We start from the raw sequence: 27,571 nt of genomic DNA on the forward strand, positions 1-27,571 counted from the left end.
ACCAACCCCACCAAGCATCCCCAAAACTCTGAGTACCAGCCCACCGAGCATGCCCAAAACTCAGTACCAACCCCACCAAGCATCCTCAAAACTCTGGATACCAACCCCACGGAGCAACCCCAAAATTTGGTACCGAGCCCACGGAGCATCCCCAAAGCGCTGGGGCCACGACCCCCAGCTCGCCAAGGACGAGAGAAAACAATGCATCTATATTTCATCAGATGAACAAATTAGAAGAGCACATTTCCTCCACGCGCTATCAAATGGGAGATGTCAAGAAAATATGTTGATGTGAGAAAGAGGAGATAAAGAATTATTTTGAAGGAAAAAAGCCATGGAAGGCTCTTATCTGGAGTGACTCATAGGCGCACACTCCTTAACCCCACTGCAGCCCAAGGTCAGCAGTTACATTCCTTTCGGCATTTCAGCCCTTCCAAAAAAACACATTGCAGCAGGAACAATGCGGAGCCTTTGCCGGGCAGCCATCGGAAGAGGGAACTGTATTACCCCTGAAACACTTGAACTTTCCTGATAAAATAAGCAGCGGGACAGCAGCCTGGCCAAGCTGGAGAGTCCAAAAGCCCTGAGTCAGGCAGCAAAAACAGTCATGGGACGTGTCACACACACACACACACACACACAAAAAAAAGATATATTTGCCTCCTGCTCCCATTCCTGCTCTTCTCCAGCAAGGGGGGAGCTGATTTCTGCTCCCTCCAGGAACAAAAATCCATGCCCTTGGCACAGCCACAGGACCCACAGAGCCAGAACGCAATACAGGGCTGGCAGAGAGGGTTTTTCCACTTCTTAAATAAAGATATCTTAGGAGCACAAAGCTTCTCTGCTCCTGCTGTCTCACCAAGTTGCTTCAACCAGTGCTGGGGGCTGCTCACATCCCGCTCAGGTCCCAGCGCCAGGCTATGCCGCCGTGGATGCTCTGGGCTGGTTTTCTCTCCACAGCATCGCCCCAGCCGGTGTTTTCCCAAGGCAAATTATGGGGCTTTTTTTTTTTTGTACTAGAACGGACAGCACACATGGAAAACAGTCTCTTCCCTTTGCTCAGAATGGGAGCATTTGAGCCCAAATCCACCAACACTGCACAGGGGTCTGCCCTGGGGCTGAACCAGCCCCACTGCTCCCAGTCTGGGCAGCGTTGTCCCCTCCTTTCCCAAGGACATGGGTGGCATCAACCCCATGACCAGCATGGGAAGCCCTGGGGATGCTGTGGATGTGGTGACACCAGAGGACTTTGCTCCCCAGAGACTTGATGCCACCTTGTCTTTGTGATGCTGCTAGTGCTGGGTGGCTCTGGTGGGTCCCTGGGGAGGGACGGAGCTGCCCCTCTCCAGAAACCACAGATCACCTGCACCAGGGCACTATCTTCTGCAACACCCAAGGGGAAAGGTTTGCGTGCTTCCCAACCCTGGCTCACAACTTGGCTCAAGGGGAACCTGCCACTTTCTAAGTGACCTCGTGATTCACAGTGGAAAATAAGATCTTGCCCAACTGTGCAAGTTCAGATCCAGACCCATAAATCCCAGCTAGAGGTGACATTCCCACTCCGGTGTGGGACATCAGGGACGATCCCCATGGCATGGGCATCACGGCAGCTCCGTGCCTGCCCGGGGAAGGGCCATCGCAGGGGTGTGGGATGTAGCAGACACAAACCAACCCAACCCCAGCGCCCACAGGCCCTGGAAGCGGTCGGCTGCCAAATCTGCCGCAGCCTCCCTCGTCGGTGCAGCTGCCGGCAGCAATGTGTGCCGGGGCTCTCGGCAAAACAGGTTTTACCATGTCACCGGGTGCCAGCCTGGCTCTGGCACTCACCCGCCAAGCATCCCACACTCGCCCGATGTGGAGATCGGGATTGTCAGGAAGGACCATCCTGGGGATACACCCTGAGCGGGGACCAAAAATGGACTCAAAGGGTGACCTGGCACTGCAGGAAGCACATGCGTGGGATGGCCATGACATGTGCCATGGTTGGCAGAGCACGGGGCTGGTGGCACAGGTCCCCTTGGCCACCATCAAGGTGCCAACACCTCTCCCAGACATAGGGTCCACAAGGATGCTCTCACCTGGATCACTGGCCATGGAAGAGGAGAAAAACATCTTCCAGCATCACCTGTGGCTGGTCCAAACCCTGCACTGAGCAGTAAAACGGATTTTTGCTGTTCCCAGCAGGAAATGCTCACCATGGTGGGTTCTGCCGCCTGCATCCCACCAGCACCGCAGCATTGCCAGCCCAGCCTCGTCCCACCCTGCAGGGACCATGATGGGTCCTCACCTCCGGGAGCTTTCAATGTCACCCACAGCGCATCCTGAGAGGCTGGAGCCTTCTGAGCTGGGCAGAGCTGCTGTGGGGGCAGATGCGCCACCTGAACCCCTGCCTGCACCCAGCAGCCGTCACTTTCAAGATGCCACTGAGTCAGGGCTGGCAAACGCCTCAGGGGGGGTTTGCACAAGAGGGGAGGGGTTGGCAGGGAAGCAGGCGGCACCCGTGGGAGCAGCAGACACGTGGGATGTGGGGATGCCACCCCTGGGATACCAGGAGCAGGGCCAGGCATGGGGGGGAGGGGCAGTAACACCAAGGCACCCCCCGAGGAGGTGCAGAAAATATCCTGTCACCCACCCCGGCATCAAGCATCCCTCCCAAGCAGGCATGGATGGGGAAACTGAGGCACAGAGGCTGGCAGGAATGGGAAAGTGCAGCAGTATCAGAGTGACGGGAGGTGGGGGAAAAAAAACACAACAGTAAAAAACCAAGCAAGAGGAGGCAGTTAGTCACCTGCAAGGACCGAAAGGAGAGGAGCGAAGGGAGAGGGCGGGAGGCGTGCCGGAGCATCCCACGCCACCACCTCACCACGCCGCCACTAAAAATAGACACTGGGTTGGCCACTGTCGTCTCTTTAGAAGAAATGCAGTTTTCCAAGCTCCTGGGAAGGATGGGAGCCACGGTCCAGCCAGCGCTGTGATCCCCCATCCAGCAACAAGACCCCCTGCCCAGCACCATGATCCCCCGTCCAGCATCACCGCAGAGCCCACACGGGACCGGGGAGCAGCCGAGCTTGCAAAAGAGGAAAGAACAAAACAAAACCCCAAAACAAACCACCCCATCAAGAAGTTTAACAGCACAGATCACACTCGCTATCTAACACCATCTAATTGTAATTAAAGCAAATCCACACGCAAAAATATGACAGTGCTTTCGCTCTCCGCCCCCTCCTCCCCCCCCCCAGCCCATGTGTTCACCATGATGAGCAGAATGGGAGATAACGATCGAAAAAGAAAGTCAAAGCTCTCATCAAACTAATGCAACATCTGCAGCTGATAACAGGCGCTGGGGAGAGCTCAGCTTGTTTCACAGAGCACATGAGAGGGGAAAAAACAAATAACACACCTTGAGAAATAAAAACACATATGCAGCTGCCCCCCATCAGATAATTAAAGCGCCTGCGTTAATCATATTTGCAATGGAACAAATTGTTGAAGCCCTTTTGCCCCTCTTTGCTGTGTTTGTTGTTGTAGCGAATCCTGCTCCGGTCTGGTGGGGAGAGATAAGTAGTCCTTATCTCTATCAGGATGGAGATCTGCACTTATCAGGAGCTCAGATCTACTGTAGCTGAAAGCAGAATAGAAAGGGAAAAGGAAAGAAAAAAAAGAAAAATAAAAAAAACAAAACCCACCACAACAGGCCCTTGCAACTATTACAAAAAAAAATGTTCCTTTCCAGTTAATTTCGGAAGGGAAAAAAAAAAAACAACACAACCAACAACAAACCTATTAGAACAACAACAGAGGGAGAGGCACATCAGCAAGACGAGATCAATCTGTGGCTTATCGGGTTCCCCATCGAGACCCGGCGCTGCGGGTGCGGAGGAGCTGCCAGCAGCCGCGCTCATCAGCCCGGTGCCCGCACTCCCATGTTTGAAGTTAATAAATATAACAGGCTATCTAGGCTGAAGATCAGCTCCTGCTTCGCTATCAGCCCCTCACATCTATCTACCAGCAGAACAAAAGACAGACGCACACAAAAAATAAAGAGGAGGGGAAAAAAAAAATCCACCACCTCCTCTAAAGCAGCAGCAGCTGCAGGGAGGTTGCTGGTTTCACAGCCGCGGATGGAGCGGGGGGCAAAATGCAACTGCCCCCCACGGCAGGTACCCCGAAAAATTAAATGAGTAAATGCTCCGCGTGTTTTCTCCGCTATCCGAAGCCACCATCGAGATGCAATCGGTTTGCAAAGCCTCAGCACCGCGTGTCGCCGCGCAGAGGGGGTGCCGGGGGGGGGCTGGAACTCCGTCCCCCTCCATCCGTGCATCGCTGCAGCCCAAAATGCAAAGAAGGTTACAGCAGCTGGTTAAATATAGTCCGGTGTCTGATCTTTGTCTTATCGCTCTTGGCGATCGCCCGCTCTCCCGCGAGCCTATCTGCACATCGCATCCAGCTTTAAAAAAAAATAAATAAAAAACCCAACAAAACCCAGAAGAGATGAAGCCAGAACGAGAACATAGCGTCACTCAGGAAAAATAAAATAAAATCAGCAGATACCAATCTGGATGAGGCTTTTTTTTTTTTTTTTTTTTCTGTTAATGCTCCAGCCGAGATGATAAAAAAGATAGACTTTGTGGAAACAGGTCCGGTCTGTACATGAGAGGAGTCTGGTTACCGGAGCCCTGATTCATGCAGACCTGCCCTCAGCGGCAAAGACGCTCTCGCCGCGCTCGCCGCCTCTAATGACTGTTTTCATGTTGACACATACAGGAAAGGTTCCAAGCTTTCAGCTTTTAATCAGTTTTGGCCATCGCCGGCGGCCCTGAGATCAGCCTCCCACTTTTTATCATTTCTTCACATCTCTGTAGAAAAAGCAGCAGGGGAAGGAGATACGAGCCGCCTTCGCCCGGCCAAGCTGCCGCGGCCTCGTCCAGCGCTATTTTTTTCCCCCCCCACAAAGGTCCAGGCCGGTGGGTGTCGAGGCCGGCCGGGGGTCCTGCTGTCGGTGCAACCCCCACATGGCCCTATCGCTCACATTGGTGTCGTTATTTCGGCGGCTGCGACGCTACCGCTCGCTTCGAGCTTAACACTCCTGGTTTAATGAGCTGGAGTTACCCAGGGAGGGATCACTGGGCAGCCTGGCTTTTTGCCGAAAAAAAAAAAAAAAAGCCGTGGAAGTTGGATAAAGCTAAAGGAGAAAATTATCACCAAAAAAAAAAAAAGAAATATAGAGGAGGCAGCTGGGACTATTTTTAACTCTACCCGGGTAAAAGTCTAGCTGAGCTTTATCGCCAGAGCAATCACCCAGGCAGGGAAACAGGTAGGTGCAACTCAGCCTTGCAATTATTTCAAGAGAAAGATAAAGCCTGATTATCACATGGTGGCCAGCCTTCCCTATCCTCCCATCTCCCTCTTATCGCCAGCTTCCATCGACTCGAGGGGGAAAGGAAAAAAAAACACATCCACACAGCAGAGACGAAGGGAGAAGAGCCAAGCTGAGCCCGGCACCAAAAAACTTCCATCACTTTGCAGAATTTCTCAGCGTAGCCGGCACATCCCCACCGGACCGAACCCAGATCCCGGCTGACGGGTTGGATTGTGGGGAACACGACCCTCCGGGGACGGTGTATCGGGAGGGGGTGACCTAAGTCCCATAGGACCCACATGCTCGTCCCTCCCACTGTCAGCCCGGGGTGTTATTGCCCCGTCCCTGCCCCGGCTAGGGTGCGAAGGGGGAGCCGAGGGGACCACCGGGCAGGGGACAAGGCTGAGGCCAGCGCGGGCAGTGGAGACAATAGAGCTCAGCGGGGACGATAGCACTAATGGCGAACAGAGGGGGTCCCCGTGCGGAAACGAGAACCCCTGGCAGGATGAGGGGGGGGCCGTGCCCGGGGTGAGGAGCTACTGGCAGGGCTGGGGTGCCCCAGGGGGGGTCGGGGAGCCCCGGCTCCCGGCGCTGGATGGGAGGCAGGCGGGGGAGATAAGATCACAATTTCAGGCCGTCCCGACAGAGCGATGTTATCAGGACGGGACTTGCAGAACGGAATATTTTAAAGCCTTATCAAGGCCCCCATCGGGAGCCGGTACCGGAGCCACGGCGCTGGCCGGGGGAGGCGGCCAGAAGGGGGAGGCGATAGACACGGAGACCAAAGCGAGCGGCTGGTAGCGGGACCCGGCACCCACCGCGGCCGTCCCAGGTGGGCACGGGGGGGTGAGGGAGTGCGGGGAACTGGGAAGGACCGCGCTCCACCGGGGGAAAGGGTGCTACGCCGCGGGAGTGGTGCAAAAAAAATGAGGGGGGGGAAGGCAGTCCAGAAGGAGGGAGCTGGCGGCAGCGGGGAGCGCCGGTAGCGGGGACTCACGTTTGATCTGCCGGGGGTTGCTCTGTTTCCTCCTGGACATCGCTCGGCGGGGGGCGAGCCCGGCGCCCCGGCTGGCGGCTGGGCGGGCGGCAGGTGGGTGGCGGCGGGCGGGCCCCCGGCTGCTCGCATGCCCGCCCGCCCACCCGCGCTGCCGGGGCCGGGGGCGGGCCGGGCCGGGCCGTGCGCGGCGGAGCGGAGCCGCCGCCGCCGCGGGATTTTCTCAATGGGGCGCCGCGGCCGCTCAAACCCGCGGAACGTTCCACGGGGGCGGGGCCTGCCCCCGCCGCGCGCCGCCGCGGCCGCCCATAGGCCACCGCCCCCCGAAGCCCCGCCCACCGGATGGCGTAGTCGCGGAGCGGGGAGGGGCGGGGCGCGAGGGGGCGGTGCCCCCGGGGGGGCCCGATCCGTGCGGAGGATCGGGGGCGGCCCCTACACCAGGGTCCGCGGAGCGTCCTGCGTGTCGCCAGCCGCAGTTTGTGGTCCCCGCGCCCCACGTGAGGCCCACGGTCCCCTGCCTTGGGGCTCCGTCCCCCACCTCCTTGTGGATCCTACTTCCCCCGATCCCCGCTCCGGGGTCCTCAAGCCCCTCCGTTGGGATCCAGCTCCCCCTTCAGGGGTCCCCGAGCTACTTCCGTGGGACCCCAGCCCCCTTTTAGCGTTCCTAAGCCCCTCGTTTGGGACTCCGACCCCACCCCCAGTGCTGTCCCCACCACCCCACCTTTGGGATCCCAACAGCCCTTTGCACCCTCCTCACAACTCTGTGAGGTCCTAAACTCCCATGGGACCAGCAGTCCCCCCATTCTGGGACCTCAGTCCTCCACATTTCAGTCCCAGCCCACCCTTTGGAGGTCCTCAAAGTCTCATGGGGGACCTTCAAAGCTTCCTGGAGGCGGGGGCCCAAATCTTTCTATGGGGTCCAGGGTGTCTTCTTGGAAAAAAAGTCCCACTTGTGTCTTCCAGAGTCACTGTCACTCTATGGGGTGGGTATGGCGTAAGCGTGTCAGGGTCCCCCCCACAGCATCATCCATGCCATAGGACCCAGTCCTCATTATGAACATACAGCCAGGTGGCAATTTTGGGGGCTAATTGCAGGGTAAACAGGAGCCGCTTATGTTTTGGATCCATGATGAGCATGTTGCTGCTGTCAAAAATAACCATTTCTGCCAAACCGGCAGCCGTGGCTGATCTCATCTCAGGGGGGTGCTCCCCAATTAGTGCTGCAATTTTTGGATCAGTGGGGGAGCAGGGGGCTGGTGGGCTATGAGGACATGGCACAGCATGCCCATGTCCCCTCTCCATCTATCGCTGAACATGAGGTGTCCTCCCCTCTGTTCTTTTTCTTTTTTGAAAGGGTTTTTAATTAACTTCCTGTTCCAATGGTGGCCTAATGACTTTTAAGCAGCACATGATTCCAGTAAAGAGGTCAAGTCGGCAATGAGGATGTCAAAAGAAATTAAGTTAGGAATTAAGAAGAGTTCCAGGGGAGTTAAAAAAAAAAACCACATTGAGAGAGGGAGATGCTGCTGAGGACAAGGCTTTGCTCTCCCCCCGCCTGGCCGGCCATCCCCCAAAATGACCCTGATAGCATTTTTCACCTTGTTTGGCCCCGAATCGCAGCCTTCCTGGAGGCCGTCACACCGCAGGGCAGGCAGCTCTGCTTCCAGAGCCTTTTCCTTCCCCGTCGCTCCCGTGTGTAATGAAATCATGCGCCGGCTTAGCAAGGTCCGGCTCAAGGAGGCTTGAGTGGCCTCTGCTTTGCGTCAGCTGTGATGGGTGCTGACTCCATCAGGGCCTGGGTGATGTGCAGCTGAAGCTCTGCTGCTTTTGGGGTATCTCCATCCCCCCGGCACGGCTGCAGGAGTTTTAGGGTTGCAGAACAAGCCGGTTCCTTCGGCACATCCACAGCATCACCCACCGGCACCGCTTGCAGCACCCGTGTTTGTTATTTACCCAGCAAGCTGGCTTAGACCAAGACAATTAGACAAACTATTTAATTAAATGCAACACCATTAATTGCATGGACCTGGGGGGTGCTGGAGATGAGCGTACACAAATAAGCAGCCCAAATTTCCTCTGCTCAGAACGATGCAGAGGATGTTGGCTATTCCTGGCTCTTTGTGCTAGAAGAAGTAGTGGCAGCATCATTTGAGGAGCTGAGGGGACAGACCTTGGGCACTGTCACACCCTCGGGGGGCCGCTGCATCTCACTCCTGCCATAAGAAGCCAAAAAAAGCCTCGAGCAAGCTGGCAAGTGCCAAACACAGCGTGAAACCCTGCCCTGGGGAGGGCAGCCCAGCTGCGGAGAGGAAACAGGTTGCAGTCCTTCCCCTTGCACATTCCTCACCAGTGTCCTTTTAATTAGCTTTTTGGCACTGTCCCAAAGCCTCTTCGATCCCCCCGGCCTGAGAATTTGCAGTTACATCAAACAATACCAGGCCAAGGGCTGTATCCCTGGTGTGTGGATGTCTCTGAGTCCCACATCTCCCTGTCCTGTCACCCTGCGCATCCCACCCTGCCATGCAGGGGACCCATGGGTGCCCCTGCACGGGGACAACAGGCACGGTGCCCATGACAGCGGCATGGCTGGGTGTTTTTTCTCTTCCTCAACCCCCGATCCCATCGTGTTTGCAGAGAGATTGTTATAGGGTAACAGAATAAATAGCGTGTTTTCCCGAGGAGTGAATTACACGCCTGCAGAGCAGAGATAATGCGCGAGCAGCCGTTTCCCCCATTGTGAGCGCGGTGACATCTTTTTATGGAGCTGTGTACATTTGTATTAGTGCCAATTAATCTGGGGTGATATTATTAGAGGTGCAGGGAGAGGAGGTGTCGGCGGAGGAATGTAAATGGAAAAAGCTAAGGCGCTGCCTTGGCCATATTTCAGGGGCGAGGGGCGGGTGTTGGTGATGCTGGGTGCTGCACTGAGCGCCCCAAGGGGGTCTGGGTGCCTGTGTGACCATGGGCTGCCCTGGCTGGTGGCACCATCCGCTGGCACCATCCGCTGGCACAGCTCTGCCAAGGCTGCAGAAACGGTCACAAAAAGTCATGTTTTAGGATTTTTGGCACTTTTGTCCCTCGAGGAAGGAATGGCATCTCCATGGCACAGGCTGGGACCCACGGGGCTGGGTGCGTTGCGGGGGCACCCTGCCACCTGCTGGCAGCAGAACCTGGCCCTGGGTGCCACTTGTCACCTGCCTGTGGCTCAGCCCCAGGCAGGTGCCAGCAGCCTGGGGGCTCTGCAGCTTGGGAACAGCTTGGACACAGCTTAGGCCTGGCTTACTCCTGTGTTATCTCTCTGTCTCCCCCAAATCTGCCATCCTCACATCCACCTGGGCTCAGGGTTTCCCCACATTTCAGCATCAGGGATGCAGGAGCCCATGGGTGCGCGTGGTCCCCATCACACACATGTGGCCATGGGGACATGGGAGCTGCAGTTTAAATTCCTGCTGTGCAAGGAAAAGTCAGATTTGACTCAAGAGCAAGAAAAAAAATTATAAATCTTTAGCCCCTGCTAGCAGCATGACAACCATGGTGGATCCCGTTATCCCCTGGGCTTTATGGAGAGGCTTAAAGCACCTCCAGCTCAGAAACTTGGGTGTGTGGCTGAGAAGAAAAGCCCACTGGATTGGGGGGGGCTCGAAGGGCAAACAGTAGCTTGAGGAAAATTTAGGGTGGTGGCAAGAAGCTGAGAAAGGGACTCGGTGCAATGCCAGGCACCCTCCGTTCAGACCCGGCTACTCCTGAGCTGGTGGCGGGGTTGACCCTATTGCAGAGGGTGGGGATTGGGGATGAGGATGATGCAGGCCAGTGGGACCTCCAGACGTGCTGTGTCCCATGGGTGACTCCCCATGCCCTGGCACCCACCGAGCAGTGAATTAATCTGCAGCTGGGAGATGCTGCCCAGCTTTGCCGTCCTTGATGTAATGACATTGATGGGGACCTGAAATCTCCCAAGTGACGAGTGCTGCTGGATAATGCAGGATGCAGCAAACCTGGGGCAGTTTAGGGAGCTGATGGATGGTGGGGTTCACCCGCTCAGCAGGCGCTGAGATTGCAGGAGGGTATGGAGGAATAAAAACCTCCTCTCTATCCTAGAGAAAAAAGGGAAGGATTCAATATTTCATCTTTCAGAGCCGCAGGGATGATGCCAGCAGCTCCACGGGGAGCACTGCCCAAGGCCTGAGCTGCAGTAAGGTGGATGCTGCTGTCAGATGGTGTCCCCACAGCCAGTGTCCCCAGGATGGGTCCCAGCGCCTGCAGCGAACCTCTGGATCCAGGGGGGCTTCATTTCCAGGTCATGAATCCAGGGGTGCGGGAGAGCTCCAACACCAACCAGGCATGAAATACTCCCCCGCCCCACAGTTCTGCAGCCCTGGTGAAATATAGTAGAAGGAAAACATAAAAGTCCCATTTCCAGCTCCATAATATTTCCTGCCAAAAACAAAGTAAAATGTGCTGCCTTAAATTTTCTGCAAAATTCTTCTGAGGTTATTTTTTTTCCCTAAATTAAGCCATACTAATTATTTTCAGCCACTTTATCTCCACTCTGCAACACACCAGGAGGGTGCAGGCGGCAAGCATTTTAAGCCTCCATAAACAAAAGAGTAGTTTGGAAAATAATTCTATCAATTAATCAAATTAATCCTGCAGTTTTAGTTACAAGCCCCAAGTGGCAAGGATTCCAGCCTGCGGTGAGGAGCTATCTCTCACTGACAGCGTTTAAATGTTGTGATTGCAACAGTAATTAAAGAATATAATATGCCTGGCTTTGTGTCAGCCTCCTACCTTCAGACCTCAGCGCTGTGCTGACAGAGGTCAGCTTGAGGACAAATGGGTGATGATCAAACTGGGCCATTACCAGCACCAATTAATAATGATCAAACTGGGCCACTACCATCACGAATTGATGATGACCCAACTAGGGCATCATCATCACCAATTGGTGATGACCAAACCGGGCCATTGCCATTGCCATTGCCATCACCAACTGGTGATGACCAAGCTGGACCATCACCATTGACAGCTGATGATGACCAAACTGGGCCACCCCCAGTTGGTGATGACCAAACTGCGCCATCATTATCATCATTGCCAATTAATAATGACCAAACTGGGCCATTGTCGTCACCAATTAATAATGACCAAAGTGGGCCATTACCATCACTAATTGATGATGACCAAACCAGGGCATCATCATCACCAATTGATGATGACCAAACTGGGCCATTGCCATCGCCAGCTGATTATGATGAAATGGGGCCTTCACCCTTATGTTGGGCTTTTTTTTTTCCCCCGCAGGACAAGACACCCATGTCTTGAGCAGGACTTGGGCAAGATGCAGTGGGAAAGAGGAGATACACAAGGACCTTCACCATTGAGAAGCTCCATCCCTTTGCAAATGATTGCAAGGTGACAGCAGTGACACCAACGTCCTCCTGCGGCCACTTTGCAGAGGACACCATGAGGAGCATCCAGCTGTCCATTAGAAATATCATCGTTTGGTTAGAGATGTGCATGGGAGGAGGGGACCGCGGGGTATGGGACACATCCCACAAACATCACGCAGACAGGAAATTTCTGTGAAAATATTGGAATATATTTGAAAAGATTACTCATGTATGATTTTACAGTACCACCCCATATTTTCATCTCATACTTTATTTAACAATATTAAAGAGGCACTTTAAAAGCACACATACAACATCATAAAACGGCGTTTCCTGCTCTCTCTGCTTCTCTGACAAAATATCAAAATAAAAACTTTTGACAGAACACATTGCACCCAAGGTAAATTACCTACAATATTTTTATACAATACAAAGAATTGTAAAGATACATATTAACAGAATAAAGCCTCTTTTTTTTTTTTCCTTTTAAATCTAAAACAAAACAAAAAAATAATAATTGCAGGACAGACGCAAAGTACTCTGACTGTTCATATCACATCAGTGCATTACTTCACCTCCTTGACTTGGGAGTATTTCAATAGTATTTTTAATTATCTTCCATGTCCTCATTTGCACCTGAGATTTCTTTCTGGATTCAAAAGTTCGGTTGTATAACGTGCTCATTTAACATGACATAACCTTTTCGACACTATGGAGTACCAGCATACAGGATTTTTTTCCCTAAAGTTGGATTTTAAATTTTTTTTTCCTGCTTTGTTTTCCTTTACAGGTAACAGCTACTTCCTAATGGTTCCCTTTTATTTTTCAATCAAGGAAGTCTGTATTCACATTACAAAAGAAGAATAGCACCAGTAACTGCATAGTAAAAAGCGGATACCTATAGAGCCACTAACTCGATACAGTAAGATAGTTTAGAAGTGATACCATTGAGGGTACTCGGACAGTACCGGTTTGGTGCGGTAAATTGGCACAGTTTTGTCGTTGCGCAAAAAAAAACCCCAAACAACAAAACAAAAAACAAAACCCGCCACAAACAAAAAGAAAACACACACACATACAGACAAAAAAGAAAAAAGGCAAACCAAAACAAAACCCAACCCTAAAAAATCAGAGTTTTTCACAAGTGTCAAGGTGCAGTTTGCTCGCGGTGGCGGCTCTTCTCCGGTTACATCGCCTACAGTGGTCACAGAATGGCAGCCGGTTCGTTATTCTCTTGACGATGTAGAAATAAATTCATAGGGATGGCTGTCAAAGTATAGGAAACTCAATTCTTAATTTAATTTTTTTTTTAATTGTATCATCTCTTAGGCCAGCTCCCAATTAAATGAATTGTATGGGATTATTTGTGCAAAATCTTCAAAAAAAAAAAAATTTGCTTTCTACAGTGTGCTGCACCTTATGAATAAGACGTCTATGGAATGAAGTTCATCTCTTCAAGTACTTTGTACAAAGATAACACAGACACAGTCTCAAAAGGGTCTGAGATTTGCAAGTATCCTTGTAACCTCAGCACTTCTGCAATAAAGCAATTGCTCTTGACGATTCAGTCTGCCCAAAGCGATTACAATTTCAGTTCATGAAAATCATCAGCAACATCAAAGTTCTAGCATTTGCATGATAAATCAGGTGAATTAAAGTAGATTAGTAGACACAAAGCAAACTATTTCACAGAGGCTGCAGTGCAAGTTCATTTAAGCTAGACAGAGAAATCATGCTACACAAACGAATTTAATGCTTTGATAATTTTTACCCTTGCAAACCCCATGAAAGCAGCTGAGGATCACCATAAGTCACTTCCATAAATTACTCTGAAGTATCTCGTCTTAAAGGAATTTTAAAGCTAGTTAATTTTTGCCCAAAGAGTTGGCTTAGCAGGTTGTTCTGGGACTCGGCGGTGTGGTAGCTGGCTGAGCTACCCGGTTTGGCACCCCGGGCAGCACGTGGGCCGTGCAAGGGACCTCGCGGTGATGACGATGGCCCCTTGGCCAACACTTGATGGAAGCTCTTCCCCAGAATGGCCTTCCTGCGCTTCATGTCCCCGTTGGCATGGCGGAGCTCCCCCTTCTTCTGGTTGAAAGTGTCCAGGACCATCTTCTTCAGTTGGGTGCCCGGTTTGGGTTTGGGTACCAGTTTGTTGCAGTGCGTCTCCCTCTTCCCAGAGGAGAGGGCAGAAGATTCAGTGTTGCTCCAGCCAGCACGTTTGAGCTCGTTGGTGCTCTCGCTCCTCCCCGGGCACAGTGTTCGGGCTTTTTTCTTTTTCCTGTCTTCCTCCAAGTTCTCTCGGGAGCCAGAGCTGCTCCGGTGGCCTGAGGACTTGTGTTCTTTTCCTCGCTTGGGATGAAGCTTGCTGGCAGCTTTGCTGGGCTCCACATGGCCATGTCTCATGGTGTTGCTGGTCGCCTCGCCTCTGGGGTGGTGGCTGGTGGATTTGCTTGGGTTGATGCCTTGGTCCTTGGCATTAGCGCTGCTGTCCTTGGCGTTGGACTCGGGAATGGCCTTTTCCTTCTCCAGACCAGGTTGCTGACGCTCCTCGGTGCTGTCGCCATGGCTGTCCATGACAGGAGCAGCCTCACTGCTGGGTTGGCTACTCACGGTCTTCTTCTGCAGGGTTGAATCTTTGGAAGCTCTGTTCAGCGTTGGTGCAGCTGTCTTGTCCTTCAGGGGCAGGGGGTGGTGGGCAGCTTCTGGAGACATGGCTTTAGATGCACCTTCCCAAGAAGAGGCATTGCTGGCACTGGGGTTACCCCACCTGTGGGTCTCCTTAGCTGGTGGAGCTTCTGTCTGTGGGGAAGGAAGTTCCGAGACCTTCTCAGCAAGCTGGAGAAATGGGATCCCATCCATGGTGTGGGTGGCCGCATGGGGATTTTCCAGGACACCTGCTATATATTTGTCTTTGTTACCTACGCTTGTTCTTTTACGAGCATCTGTGTAGCCATGTTTCTCGGTGAGGTGCGGAGGAGAGAGTTTTTGGTCCATGGTCTGGTTACAAGCCAACCCAGCAAGGTCAATGGTAAACTCAGGTGAGTCCAAGAAAGGAAGTGGTTTCCCATCAAACGCTCCTTTCTCCAGCTCCTCAATAGACATGACAGCGATACGGCCCAGCTCCGGATCACTCGCCATGGCCTGTGGCAAAGATGGGGAGAGGCAGGGTGGTGGAGGAAGGGTGTCAAACTGGGATTTGTCCATCTCTGCCAGGAGGTCAGAGAAGTCACCCACCATGTCTTCTGTTTTCACGGTGGGTTGGGGTGCTCCTGGGTCAGTGGGTGCTGTAGGGAAGGAGTCAGTGGGAGCTTGCAAGTTGGGCCTTGCAACCTCTACCAGCTGAAGGTCACTAGCGTGGTCCAGATGGACTGGTGAGCTGCTGTGGTGAGCAACCTTCCTCTTCTTGCTTGGTGGCACACCCTCCTGGAGAGAGCTGTCCTCTTTCACCTTCTCCCTGCCTTCTCTGCAGGCAACACCAGGTCTCATGACCCCTCTGAATTTGAAAGTCTTGTTGCTTCCTGCCAGGTGCTTCTCCATGTGCCGGTCATACTGCTCTTTCTTGGAGAAGGTGTAGTTGCACATGCTGCAGATGAAGGACTTCTTGATAACGTGCATGACGTCTGCGCAGAGCTCGCATGCATACAGGGTGGTGTGCTTGATCTCCTGCTCCTCTACTATCCCATGCTCCTGGCTGAGGTGGTTTCGAAGCTCTTTGGGCTCCTGGTAGAACATTGGACACTTGTGGCACAAGTAAATCTTCTGTAAACTGTGCACGACCAAATGCCGCTGGAGCTTGAAGGGTTTGGGAAACTGTTTGCCACAGTGATGACAATCCCTGGAAGGATCCTTGCAGTCTGGGTGCATGGGGACAGATTTTGGGGTGCCTTCGCTTTTTGCCATGTGCTCTGGAGATGGACTAGCTGATGTTTTAGAGGAGCTGGGTGCAAGTGGCTTCACCTTGACATTACTTTCCAAAGGCTCTTTCATCACCTTGGCCTCCTGCTCAATGGGCAGCTCCTTGGGGCTCTTGCTCTCTCTGCTAAGCCCATGCTTGCTGCTGGGGTCAGCGTGCCGGGAGGACCTGCTGGGCTTCCGATACATGATGGTGTTGAGGAAATGGGTGACAGCGGCGTTGTCCTCACTGAAGCAGGCTGGCAGGCCCATCACAGACTTCTGCGCTTGCCCCTTGCGAGCAAACTGGGTGGCGTGTTCCCGAAGGTGCTCGTTGTACATCCAGACATCTGAGATCTCCTTCAGGCACATCCCACAAGCCCACAGACCGGCTTTGTTTTTGGCGTGCTTCTCCTTCAGATGGTCCCTCAGCTGCTCCCGGGAGCTGAATTTGCGCTGCACGCACATGTAGCAGGTAGGTGGAGGCGAAGGGTTATGGGAGAGCTTGTGGAAGTCCAGCTCCCCCAACGTCAGGAACCACTGGAAGCAGACTTTGCATTTGTACTGCTTGTCTTTGGCCTTGATGGTTATCTCACCGCGGTTTTTCCCTACCTTCCCATCTTCCAGCTTACTTCTGTGCTTGCTGTGCTGGCCCGGCTTCAGCTTGAAATTCATGGCATTGTCCTCCCCATGGTCAGGAAGGTCTTCACAAGGGCTGAAGAAGCATATGTCTCTCATTTTCAGCTTTGCGTTCAGCATCTCGATGTTGATGGTATGAAATTCGGGAGAGTCTGAATCTTCATTAGCCTTGCCATCATAGGACTCCTCTGCCAGGTTGGGGGGCTCGCAGCTCACTTCTCTGAGCGAGTGCTCGTCCTCAAGGTCCATCAGAGGCTCAAACATGTCCTGGGCAGAGAGGCTTTCTCCCTCCTTCTCCAGACTCCCCCAGATGTTCAAGTTGGGAACACTGTCCACTTGGCCATTTTGGCACAAAAAGGTTAGCATGTTGTCTTCCAGGTCTATGTCCTCCTTCCCTTGGTCGGTCTTCTCGCTGTCCAACCTCAGTTCAGTGCTTTTAGATTCATTGGGAGCAGCACCTCCACTCTTGGCCTTGCTGTCGTGACACATGTTTAGCATTAAGGCATCATCAACAGAGATCGTTTCGTATTCACAAGGGTCATCCCTGGTGACACAAAAGGGGCTGGTTTCGCTGAGGTCAGAAGCCAATCGGATCGTGAAGAGGTCGATGGCACCTGCTGGCTGGAGGTTCACCTCAGTGACAGGCTTGGGTTTCTTGCTGCGCTTCCCATACACCCTTGTGCACCTTCTCCGGACAAACTGGTCATCCCGGGGGAAGAGCTGGGAGAACGTGGAGTCATCATCAAACAAGCTCTGGAGGTCCGAGGTGGCCGCACTCTCCACATGGTGCTCTCTGCCTGGTGGTGTGTCTGCCTTTGCCCATGGCTTTGGCTCTGCAAGAGGAGGGCTGATCCCTGGTGTGGTCTGCAGAGCGCCTTGCCCAGGAACCTTCTGGGTGGTTTCCAAATCACCTGTCTCCACCAGAAGGCCTCCTTCCACGGAAGCTGTGGGACCCTGTGGGGCATCGCTCTGGTTCCCAGTGCTGCTGCCTACTGTGGGACTGTCTCTTGTCTCAGCATCCACCTCCTCTGTGCTGTCACCACCGTGATGCTGCTCTTTGCCTACCTTGCCCAATCCCTTCTCCACTTGCTTCACAAACCCGCTAACCTGTTTTTTGCAAGTCTGAATGTCTTCTCCTCCATTTGGATATTCCACCTCCCTGGAAGAGGTGACTGTGCCTGTTACTGATTCCTTGCTGATTATCTCCTTTGAAGACACCATCCCGTCGCCCATGCCCTCTGCAAGCTCAGCTGCACAAGGGGATTGTTTAGCTTTTTGAGAGTGCTGGAATGAGTTGGACCCATTCTGTTCCTCTGTGGAGATGCAACCACCTGGCTCACACAAGCCCTCCAGGACCCTGGGCAGACTGGAGATGAGTTCAGCAGGGCGAGAATCTGCATTCTTCTCCAGCTCACATGGACCATCAGACTCATTTCCACTGGGAAACACCTTTGCTTTCCTTCTTCTCACTTTCCTGTTTAGCTTCTTTTCAGAATTGCTGTTCACTTCTCCAGGATCTTTGCTTTGGTTCCTTCTGCCCTTTTCTCCCTTCCCAGCTTGCTGTCCCAGGTCCAGCTTGTCAGACACCACCTCAGCTGCTCCCCTTGTCTCTAAGTGTGGTCCCTTTGCCTTCATCTCCCTCTGCAGAACCTGTGTGCGGTGCAGCTCCTGGGACATCTCGAAGGAGATGACGCTGAGGTCGCTGAGCACTCTGCTGACCACTTCTTGCATCTGCGTGTTGGGCTCTTTCTCCAGGTCTGGGCAGATTTTCTTGGGCATGTGGTCAATGTTGGTGGTTGCCATCTGTGAGATGCAGGCTTTCTCTTTGAACGAAGCCTTCAGGCTCCTCCTGGGCACTTTTTGGGCTGTTTTTGGTGTCTTGTCTGCAGGAATCAAAGTGGACCTGGGAGTCTTGATGGGCTGTGGTACACCACTGTTCTTCACCTGGTGCTTGACAGCTTTGTGCCTGGTCAGGCCAGGCTTGGACCGGAAAGAAGCTGAACAAATGTCACAGGTCACTGGGAGCCCGTTTGGCTTCTTTTCTATGTGAAGTTCATTTTGGGAAGAGTCTGGAGTACTGTTACACGTGCTGTCCTCTCCTTGGCCCACACTGCTTAAGACACAACTCCTGTCTTCTCCAGCCTCATGGCTTTTGGGTTTCTCCCCTTTTAAACTTTTTTCTCCGCTCTCTGTGGTTTTGGAAAGACCAAGTCTCACCTCTGCTGCCTCTGAAAACTCATGGACATTTAATTTGGCAGGACCAAGATCTCCAGTTCTTGTACGACCTTTGCTGACAGCAGCTGGCACCTGCTGAACAACAAAACCATTGGACAAAGCCTCTGTTTCACTTTGATGCTTATGTCCATCATCAGAGCAGCTTTCAAGGTTCTCCTCTTGATTCAGGTTTATCTCTCTTTCTCTGATCGGCAGAAGATCTGTCATGGCCTGGGTTGGGTAATCTTGGGTTTCCAGAGGAATGGAGTTAACTACTATATCTGTGATGGTGCATGCTTGATTTTCTTTAAAACAAGAGGCTGACAGCACAGCACTGGTGCTTTCAGGTACCTCCTTACCAACACCCTTTTGGCTTAAAGGTGGTGAGTAGGCAAGAGAGCCGTCCTTTCCATGTGGTTTCTGGGGACCATCCATCTCTAAGACAGCGCCCCCCAGACCATTGGCATGCAGCAGAGTGCAGGGTCGTGCTGTCTCTTCTCTTTCAGGTGGTCCATAGCTACCCAAAATGTTGTCAGGGAGGTGATGGTGACCATCCTCGACCACCTCCATGGGCACAGCCCCACAGTGATGCAGCGAGGGAGGAAATGTGGGTGGTCTTTTCCACATCCCTTGCTCTACCAGGTCCATGGTGGGGTGATGGATGTGATGGCTGTTGGTCTCAGGAGGACACCTCTTCATGACAAACGAACTTGATGCGTCAAGCAGGGACACACCATATTTCTTCTCAACTGAGAGGTGAGTGCTGAAGCTGGGGACCTCTCCTCCCTCGGCCCCAACACCTTGCAAGCATTTGAGGTGAGAAAAATTGGTCACCAAGGGCATGCTGGCCAGAGATTCGCCTGTGTAGTGGCAGCCATTGAGGGACAACTTCTTGCTATTTCCTTCCCTGGAAACCTTTGCACTGACTGCTCCAGCACTCATCTCCGGCACCAAGTGGTGATCCTGGTGGAGATCCTCCTTAGAGGGACTGGTGGGACTGGTGGGATCACTGTGCAGGGGCTGTGTCCTCTGTCCCACCTCATTCCTTTCCAGCATCTCTGCTGCTGCACTGCCCAGCGTCTCTTTCTCAAGCAAACTATGGCTTAAATGGGATTGCTCATGTTTTTTAAATACCGTGGTCACTTTGTTTTCATCTTGCTCCTGCCCTTCCACGAGCTGATCAGCTTTCTTTCCTTGTCCTGGCAGTTGGGTCACTGCTGTGTTTTTGAGTGGTGAGAGGTCATTACACTCTTGGGAAACACCATCTGCACGGATATTAATGTCATTCAGCTCCACGTGTTCATTTGCTAAGTCCTGCAGCTCCATTACATTATTTTGCCGCTCTGCCTTTGCAAATGTGGATTGTTTTGCACGGTAAGAGCCCGTTGCACCCAATGACTCCGGCTGCTCGCACCCACCAGAGAAAAGCACAGCCTCTTTTGCTGGGGCAGCAATATTTTCTGTCTTGCCTCCAATGGGGACATTCCCCTCCCCTTGGACAGGGCAGAAGGTCTGAGTTTCCCCTTCGATGGGACCGCCGTTCTCCTCTTTCTGCTCTGTCTGAATGTGGGCTGTGGCGGAGGGCTGGCTAGGAGCGAGCAGCATGGGGAAGCACGGCATCAACAGCTCCTCCTCGTTGCTCTTTACTGTTCGGGCAACGAAGAGCTGGAGCTGCTGCAGAGGGTTGGCAGCTGTCTCTGGGGATGCCAACATCTGTCGGGAGCCGCAGTCAGTCTCCTTGGGCAGACTCAGCATATCAAACAGCAGAACTTTTTGTTTGCTGGCTTTGTCACCATGTCCAGGATCTGGATAGGTGGTGGGGCTCCTCTTCTCCTCTGCTTCTTCCATCAATGTAGACCTGCCACCATCCCCTTTGAAGTCCACGGTGCTTTTTCCCATTTTGGGTGACTTGGGCTTGCTTAAGGGTCTTTCTTCTGTATCTGGGACCTCTTTGATGTGAGGTGAAAATGGGAGATCCATGGCTGGGGTGGGACCTTGCTGAAAGCTCAATTCAGGTTTAGGGTTTGTAAGATGAGCATCAAACTTCTCCAGATCTACAGCATCAGTGAAGCCTTCATCCACTTTCCCTGGCACAGGGAAGATCTCAGCATCCTGCTGGCATCGCAGGGATGGCAGGGGATCTTCGGTCACTTCTGTTGCCTCCAGGGTCTTGGGGAACACAGTTACAACAGGGGGGCTTTTTGTCACAGGGTCTGTGTAGGCAGGAGCTTCTGTTCCATCTGGTGTGTGTGAGCCAGGTAGGCTTTTGGATGAAGACCCATTTTCCATCTTTCCAGGGCCACTTTCCTCAGCAGGTGCAGTTCCCCGAAGCTGCTCGCCGCTGTCTTTGGAGCAGAAATGTCCCATGGCAAGTGGAGCTGGGGAGCACATCCCTGTCTGCAGTGAACTCAGCTCCACTGGGCAGGGCCAGGGCTCCTGAGCGGTCTCGTAGTCCTCATGGCTGCTCCTCACGACCGGCTTTTCACCCCCCAGCCTCTCCTCAACACACAGGCTTGAACTGCCCAGCTCATCTGCCAAAACCAGTCCTTTCTCCTGGCCCGTCTCTTGCTTGGCTGGCAGTGGTGGGAACTGCTCGGCCACTGGTCCTTGCAGATGTGCAGCGACGTCTTGCTCAGGTTTCTGAAGGGCGACGGACACCTCGTTATCCAGCTTGCTGGTCTGCAGCTGACTCTCCAGCTCTGTGACTAATCGCTTGATCTCCAGCTCATCGTCTGATATGTTGTTCATAAAAGTCACGTTATAATCCGTTATCCTGTCTGGCAGTGGCAGGGAGAGTTGGCTGGTGGGGACAGGTCCTTCCTCAGGGAATTTCTTGGCTAGTGGCTTCTCCACCGAAAGGCTGTGGAACTGAGACATGTCTTCTGGCAGCATTGGAGTCACCTCCTCCATGAGGGACCACTCTTTCTCTGGCATGAATGGTGGATATGGTTGCTCAAACGTCAGTGGCTTGCTGGGGGCATTGGTAAATGTTGTCACGTAACCATCCTTACTGGCAGATACATTCTCATACAGTGGCGGATCGAACTCAGTGACAGGAAGCTCTCCAAATATCGAAGAGGAATCAAAGCTGAGAGGGGAGGAGACCTTGCCCTGTGGTGTTTCTGCAGCATAGGGGGAGATGCTGGTGTGCTTCTGCTCGAAGGAGCTGGTGTTGATGTCATCCTGGCATAAGTACACGCCATCCACGTGTGAGGAGCCCAAGGCTGGGGGCTTTGAGAAGATATTGTCATCATAGTGACCAGGAAGGCCTTTGGGATTGAAAAACGCATTGTTGGTGCTGATGCATGGCTCGGGTGCCTTGGCAGTGAGCATCATTCCCATGGCATCCCCCTCATATGGGGCAACTGCCAAGGCACCTGATCCATGTGCCTTCAAGTATTTGATGCCTGTTTCTGAGTAGGCAGCACTCCCATTGCCAGGACTAGCTTCGTTACCGCCCTGGGATGGAGCAATTAGCTCTTCTGCATGGTACTCCAGCACGTCACCTGTGAAAGGGGCAAACTGATGCCTCTGGTTGACTGTGGACACCTTGGGTGAGTCCTGAGCCTCTAAGCTGGGTTCTCCTGTCTCACCCTTGTGCTTTTCTGCTCCTTTAGGCTCTTCTGTCCCCTCCTTACAGCAGAGCATGACGGGACTCCTGGACGTGCTGGGCAGCTGCCTGTCCTGGGGCTGCAGTGATGGCTCCTCCTTTGCACTGTCCATCACAGCAACATCTGGTTCAGCGCTTGGATGGGTCCTGGAGCCAGCTACCAAAGGTTTGGCTGAGCCCAACTGCCTGCTCCCCGTGGGAAAGTCCTCTTTGCTCTTCTGGCTCTTCTTTGGGCTCCTGTCCTCAGGAAGGCTGAGCGGAGCCCTTGGCACCCGTGCTGAGCCACCTGAGCGTCTCCTTCTCTGCACGCCCTGCTTCTCGCTGCCCGAGCTGGCACCATCGGCACGGGGTGGGCTGGTGGCCATCTCGCTGGGCACGCTGTTGCCGTAGTTGCTGCCAGTAGATGACTGGCTGCTCTGTCTTCGGACTTTGGTGGCACAATCCTCCTCCTCGACAACCTCTTGGCTCGGGACCCCCTTGTGCTCCTGTGTCTCCCTTTTCTGACCATCCCTTTTCCGGCTGTAGCTCCAGGCTGGATCTTTCTCTTTGGATCTCTCAGTTCTTCCTGGGCGTTTCTTGCTAAAGCTGTACTTGGTCCTCCCGATGAATCCCGCACCTGGCTTCTTCCGTCCCCGGACCTTGCTACACTCTGCCCCATCATCATCTGAGTCAGAGATGTAGTCGTACTCCCGAAACCTGCCCTCCTTGGCACCTGGCACCAGCCTCTCAGTGACTTGGGGGAACGGCACCTGCTTGCTGCTCTTCACCTGGAGTTTGTGGAGCTTGTTCTTCTGCTGCACAATCTTGTGAATGAGCTCCTTGCTCCATGTCCCACTTCGGGGCTTCCGCTTCTTTATATCCTTCATGGAGAACCGAGGTGGCTTGGAGCTCTTGGTGTCAACACCCGGTCCCACCTCACTCTTTGTCGGAGGCTCCTGGCTGAGCTTCCTGAGATGCTTTTGGCTGGAGGTGGACTTGGAGGAGGTGGTGGCCAGTGGGACGCTGTTCTTCCTGCCTGCCCGCAACTTGGGCATCGTCTCTGCTCCCACCGCCCCGGGATCCGGTTCCTGGGCTGCCAACCTTCGCGCCACCCTCCCCTTGTGAAGGTGCTGCTTTCCTGCCCCTCTTTTCTCCTGCTCCCCACCCGGGTGCTTGTCCTCATAAAAAGAGCTGGCTTTGGGCTGGCCTGCTGCCTTCTCCTCTGTTGCCACCTGCTTCGATTTGCTCTCCAAGGCCAGGGCTTCCTTCACCTTGTGGGACATCCCACCGCTGGTCGCCTTCACACCCGTCAGCTCTTCGTCAGCAAACACGTCGATGAAGCTGCTGTCGATCTCTGGGTTATCCGACTGGTACCCCAGGCCATTGAGGGCTTCAGTGATCAGGCTGTCCAGCTTGGCATCGTCAATGTCCAGGTCGGAGGCGGTGAGCGGCAGGGAGCTGGTGGCGAGGCCGTTAAAGAGGCCGCCCTTCAGAGCATCTTCCTTGCCCTCGTTTTTGCTTTCCCCATCCAGCAAGAAGTCATCGCTCTTGTTTAATGCCAACAAATGTGCTTGAGGGTCTGGAGAGAGCCCCAGGCTGGGGGACTTGGGGGGTTCTGGTGGGAGTGCTTTCCGCCCCTCGGCTGCCCGGGGAGCATCCTTAGCCTCACCCTGGGGAGCAGCGGGATGGGAGGTGCAGAACTGGCGGTGCTGGAGGAAGGAGGAGAGGTTGCTGTAGTTCTGGTCGCACTGTTTGCAGGTCAGGAGCACATCCAGCTGGTCCAGGCTGGCACTGCTGAGCGAGTTGGCCAGTAAGTGATGGGAGGAGTACGGCGGTGGAGGCTGCTCCCCATCCAGCCCATCCGAGCATCCTTTGGCCACCTCCATGCCGGGTTTGTGGAACAGGCTTGCCGGGGCACATTTCAGGAGGTTGTCATCTTTCAGAGCATCAGGAGGGAAGTGGAAGGACTTCATGGAGTCTGGGTGGTGGTAATGAAGGGAGCTGGAGCTCAGGATGTCGGAGGGGTGGAAGGTTTTATTGCCATCCTTGGGATGGCAAGGGTGCTGGAAGAAGGGAGAGGGGGTCAGCGCTCGGGACATCTGGCTGTCTTCAAAACCAGGGTTGAGCGGGCTGCTGGACATGGGGGAGAGAGATGAGCAGGTGCTGCCGCAGGTGGGGTTGGGGACAGGGGATGGTAGTGGGGACTCGCAAGGGGAGGCAGCCACCAAGGCTGATGGTGGCAGGACTAGTGCTGAGCCTGATGAGCTCCTTGAGGGAGGAGGAGGAGGACCTGCTTGACCCATGCTGTAGAACAAGGCTTTGCTTCTTGAATCGCAGGCAGGAGACCCTGGTTCCTTCCCACTCTCGAAAGAAAAAGCGCCCGCTGAATTGGGGTCTCCCCTCTGGACCCCGATGCTCTCTCCCGAGAAGAGCTTTTTGCCGTGATACCCTGGAGAATTACTTACAGGGGGCCCTTTCTGGGCCTTCCCGTTCCCCTGCCACTCTGCCGTGCCCAGAGGGAAGGGGAGCTTCTGGCTGGTGACCTGTCTCGACAGCTCGAGCCTGTTTGCAGTGGGCATTGCAGAGGCGAGGTGTATTTGCTGCCAAGGCATCCTGGCGTTTTTCTGCCTGTGCTGCCTCTGCTCGGGGCCAGACTGGCACTCGAATGAGAACTGGTTTCCAACAGGGTTCGAATAAGGTGCTGAATTCTGGTCCATGAGAGAAAATGCCTTAGTGGCACCTTCCCAAGCTTGCACAAGCCGAGGGTGGGTGGGTGCCGTAGTGGGAACGCTTGTCTCGAAAGGCACGGATCCTGCATTGGCACTGCCCGCGGAGGAGCTACAATAGGCTTTGCTCGGAAAGTGCACTTGGGAGAGAGAATTTGGTGGCATGTTCCTTCTCAGAGGGCTGCTTGGGACCAGCAGCCGCGGGCTGGGGACACTGTCTTTTGCTGCGGCTTGCCTCTTCCCGACTGGCTTTGGCATACTAGGCGAGTGTAAACTAGACGGAAAAACAGCTTGGTTTTCTTGGAAAGTGCTTGGGTTTTGGTCAATAGCACCAGATGACGAGAGAGCACCGTTGGGGTCGGTGGGATGCCGTGGAGGGCCGTGGTGTGGGGCCGGTGGCGGGTGCAGGAATGGTGGTGGCGGTGGTGGTGGTGGCACGGGCAAACCATAGAGCCTGCCCTCGGGGGACATGCTCTCGTAGGAGCCACCGCTCAGCACCTCCTCTTGCCACTCTCGGGAGGACGAGTGGAAGGTGAAGGTGCCGTGACCCAGCTGGCCAGTGGCCAGCCCCATGTCCAGGTACTCCTGGCTCCCTGCATCGCCGCGGTATGGCTCCTTCCCCGAGTCGTGCAGCAGCTGGAAGGGGTATTGACATGGCAAAACGCCCAGAGTGTGGCCACCGGCTTTACCACCCTCAGGGAAAGAGCTGGGCTTCTGCACCGTGATCCCATAGCTAGCACCGGCAAAGCTCTTCTCTGGGGAGGGCCAGGACTCGGCCCCGTTGGCCTGAAACTCTAAATAATGTAGCTGCCCATTGGTGCCGGGGGTCTTGAGGGGGACGCTGGCAGGGGGCTGCCCTTTGGGGGCATGGAGGGGAGTGGGCTGTGAGGTATAGTTGGTGGAGGTACGGCCGGTGGCATCGGGAAAGCAGTGGCTGAAGCCGAGATCTTCTTGCCGGAGCTCGGCCTCGCGCTGCGGGATGCTGGGCACGTTGAAGCGGTAGCTGCCAGCCACAGGGCTGCAATTTGCCTCCGGCTTCTTCGGCGGGGTCACTTTCTGCTGGGGGTAGGCGATGCCGATGGTGGGGTTGGGCCGGGTGCCGGTGATGCTGAGCCGGTAAAGCTGCTGGTGGCCCCGCTCACCCTTCCCCGAGCGCCGGCTGCGCTCACGGGCTCGTCCCTTCCCCGGGGGGGACTGGGGGCTGCCCTTGACCTCTCCCCAGGTGCTGTCATTGCCAAACTTGGGTTTATGGTGAAGGGACTTGAAGTCAATTTTCCCCACTTGCTGCGGCCGGATCACGGCTTCCCGCTGGCTGTGGGGCTCCTTGTCCTTGGGGACGGGGAATGGGGATGTCCCCTCCCCGCTGAGCACCCTCCCGTCCTTCTCCTCACATCCAAAGTCCTTCTCAGGGTCTTTGGGGCCAGTCTCAGTATCATCGATGGTGTAAACATGCTGGGTCTCTCCAGTCATGATACCGAGGAGGAGGGAAAGGCTAAAAAGCCCCGTTTTCCCGTCCCGCTGCGAGCTGCCGTCCCTCCGTCATGGGCATGGTCCTCCGCTGGTGGGCACCTGGCGGGGGACAGGGGCAGCGGCTCCCCGGGGCGGTGAGTGGTCCCAAGCACCAGTGGGGCTCTGCCGCATCATTTCAGACCTAGAAAAACAAAGAAAATGTGGCTGACAGGCAGGGAGAGGACCAGCAGAAAGAGGGGGGATATTTTGGCCCTTTTTCTTGATGCTGTGGTGGGGAGAGGGATGGAGGACGGGGCAGTGCAGCCTCCCTGAGCATCCCTGGGGTGAAGCCTTCCAGCTCTGGGCTCTTCAAAGGCTGCTCGGGGCATTTCACCTTTGGCAAAAGCTGCTGAGGGAGGCACTTTTTTTCCTCCCAGGGAAGCTATTTCTGGGTACTTCTTAGCAACATACGCAGAAAAAAGATGACAGAAGAGCTCCACCTACGGATTAGCGGGAAGGGCTGTTGGGCTGGGCTGGGAGAGGTGGCCTGGCAAGGGCTCCTGTGTCCCCACGTCCCAGTGTCCCCGTGTCCCAGCTCTCATGGTCAGAGGGATGATGATGTGTGTGTGCAGCATCCCTAGGACCTCGCTGCCCCCCCACCAACCCATTGCTCTGAAACCCCAGAGAAAGGACTTGAGCTTCTGCTGCCTCTGCCTTCACTTTAACTGCACCTACAAATTGCCCTCGTGATTTTAGACATTGTTAAGTAGGACAAAGAATAAAAACAAAGTCCCGAATTCACCAGCTGGTTTTACAATACGGGAGCTCAGGGCATTAGACATGAAGCACAAGTTGACCGCAGACTTTTAAAAGGTACCAGGTAGGATTTTAGCCCCAGACACAGGTTATATTAAAAAGAGGAGTAAATGTCTATTTAAAAGAGTCTCTTTCTAAAAGTCCTCTGGAAACAGAAAGTGTTTATTTCTCCTCCATCACTAAAAACACCTCTTTACTCTCTGCTGCAGGGGGCAAAGGCATGATACTTCTGGGAGCTGGGGAGGGGGTGACCTGACTCTAAATAAACATGAAATTCAGCTTATTGGTCTTCTCCTGGGTCTAATTCTTACACCTCCCCAGCCCCATTTGGGGTCCACCCCACGCTGCACAGCTGTGCCATCCCTGCCCAGCAGCGATCTGAGCAGAAAATGAGAATTTCTGCAAGAAAAGGGGAGCGACCTGCATTTATTCGGAGTCTCTCAGCTCCCATCTGATGCTTTGCACACATAAACAGCTGGGCTGAGTACCCAGCACCTCGCC

At 54.1% G+C, this 27,571-nt stretch overlaps 2 protein-coding genes and 1 long non-coding RNA gene across 17 annotated transcripts in view; 1 reads left to right on the top strand and 2 right to left on the bottom strand.

The window, feature by feature from the left end:
• ZFPM1 (zinc finger protein, FOG family member 1) overlaps positions 1-6,553 on the bottom strand; it is a 34,148-nt gene extending 27,595 nt beyond the window's left edge. For 3 of the 15 annotated variants that reach the window (XM_080352118.1, XM_080352117.1, XM_080352116.1), the window contains exon 1: positions 6,357-6,553. In XM_080352118.1, coding sequence (XP_080208244.1) covers positions 6,357-6,396 — 40 coding nt within the window. In that variant the 5' untranslated portion in view covers positions 6,397-6,553. Of the gene's footprint in view, positions 1-2,078; positions 2,149-2,195; positions 2,261-2,287; positions 2,355-2,788; positions 4,527-4,551; positions 5,409-6,356 lie in introns of those variants that run through there. The other 12 variants (XM_080352108.1, XM_080352109.1, XM_080352104.1 and 9 more) reach the window with 11 other exon arrangements.
• LOC308045064 lies at positions 5,532-12,090 on the top strand. The gene is made up of 3 exons (XR_013922713.1): positions 5,532-6,191; positions 10,488-10,650; positions 11,655-12,090. It is a non-coding gene; the product is annotated as an uncharacterized lncRNA (long non-coding RNA).
• A 1,477-nt stretch (positions 12,091-13,567) lies between these two features.
• On the bottom strand, positions 13,568-26,275 carry ZNF469 (zinc finger protein 469; the record flags this gene model as incomplete). The annotated part of the gene is made up of 1 exon (XM_080351678.1): positions 13,568-26,275. The coding sequence occupies one exon, from the start codon at positions 26,273-26,275 to the stop codon at positions 13,568-13,570; it is 12,708 nt and encodes a 4,235-aa protein (XP_080207804.1).
• Positions 26,276-27,571: the final 1,296 nt, after the last annotated feature.

Source organism: Nesoenas mayeri (assembly GCF_963082525.1).
Source record: "Nesoenas mayeri genome assembly, chromosome: 12".
In the NCBI taxonomy this organism is placed as follows: domain Eukaryota; kingdom Metazoa; phylum Chordata; class Aves; order Columbiformes; family Columbidae; genus Nesoenas; species Nesoenas mayeri.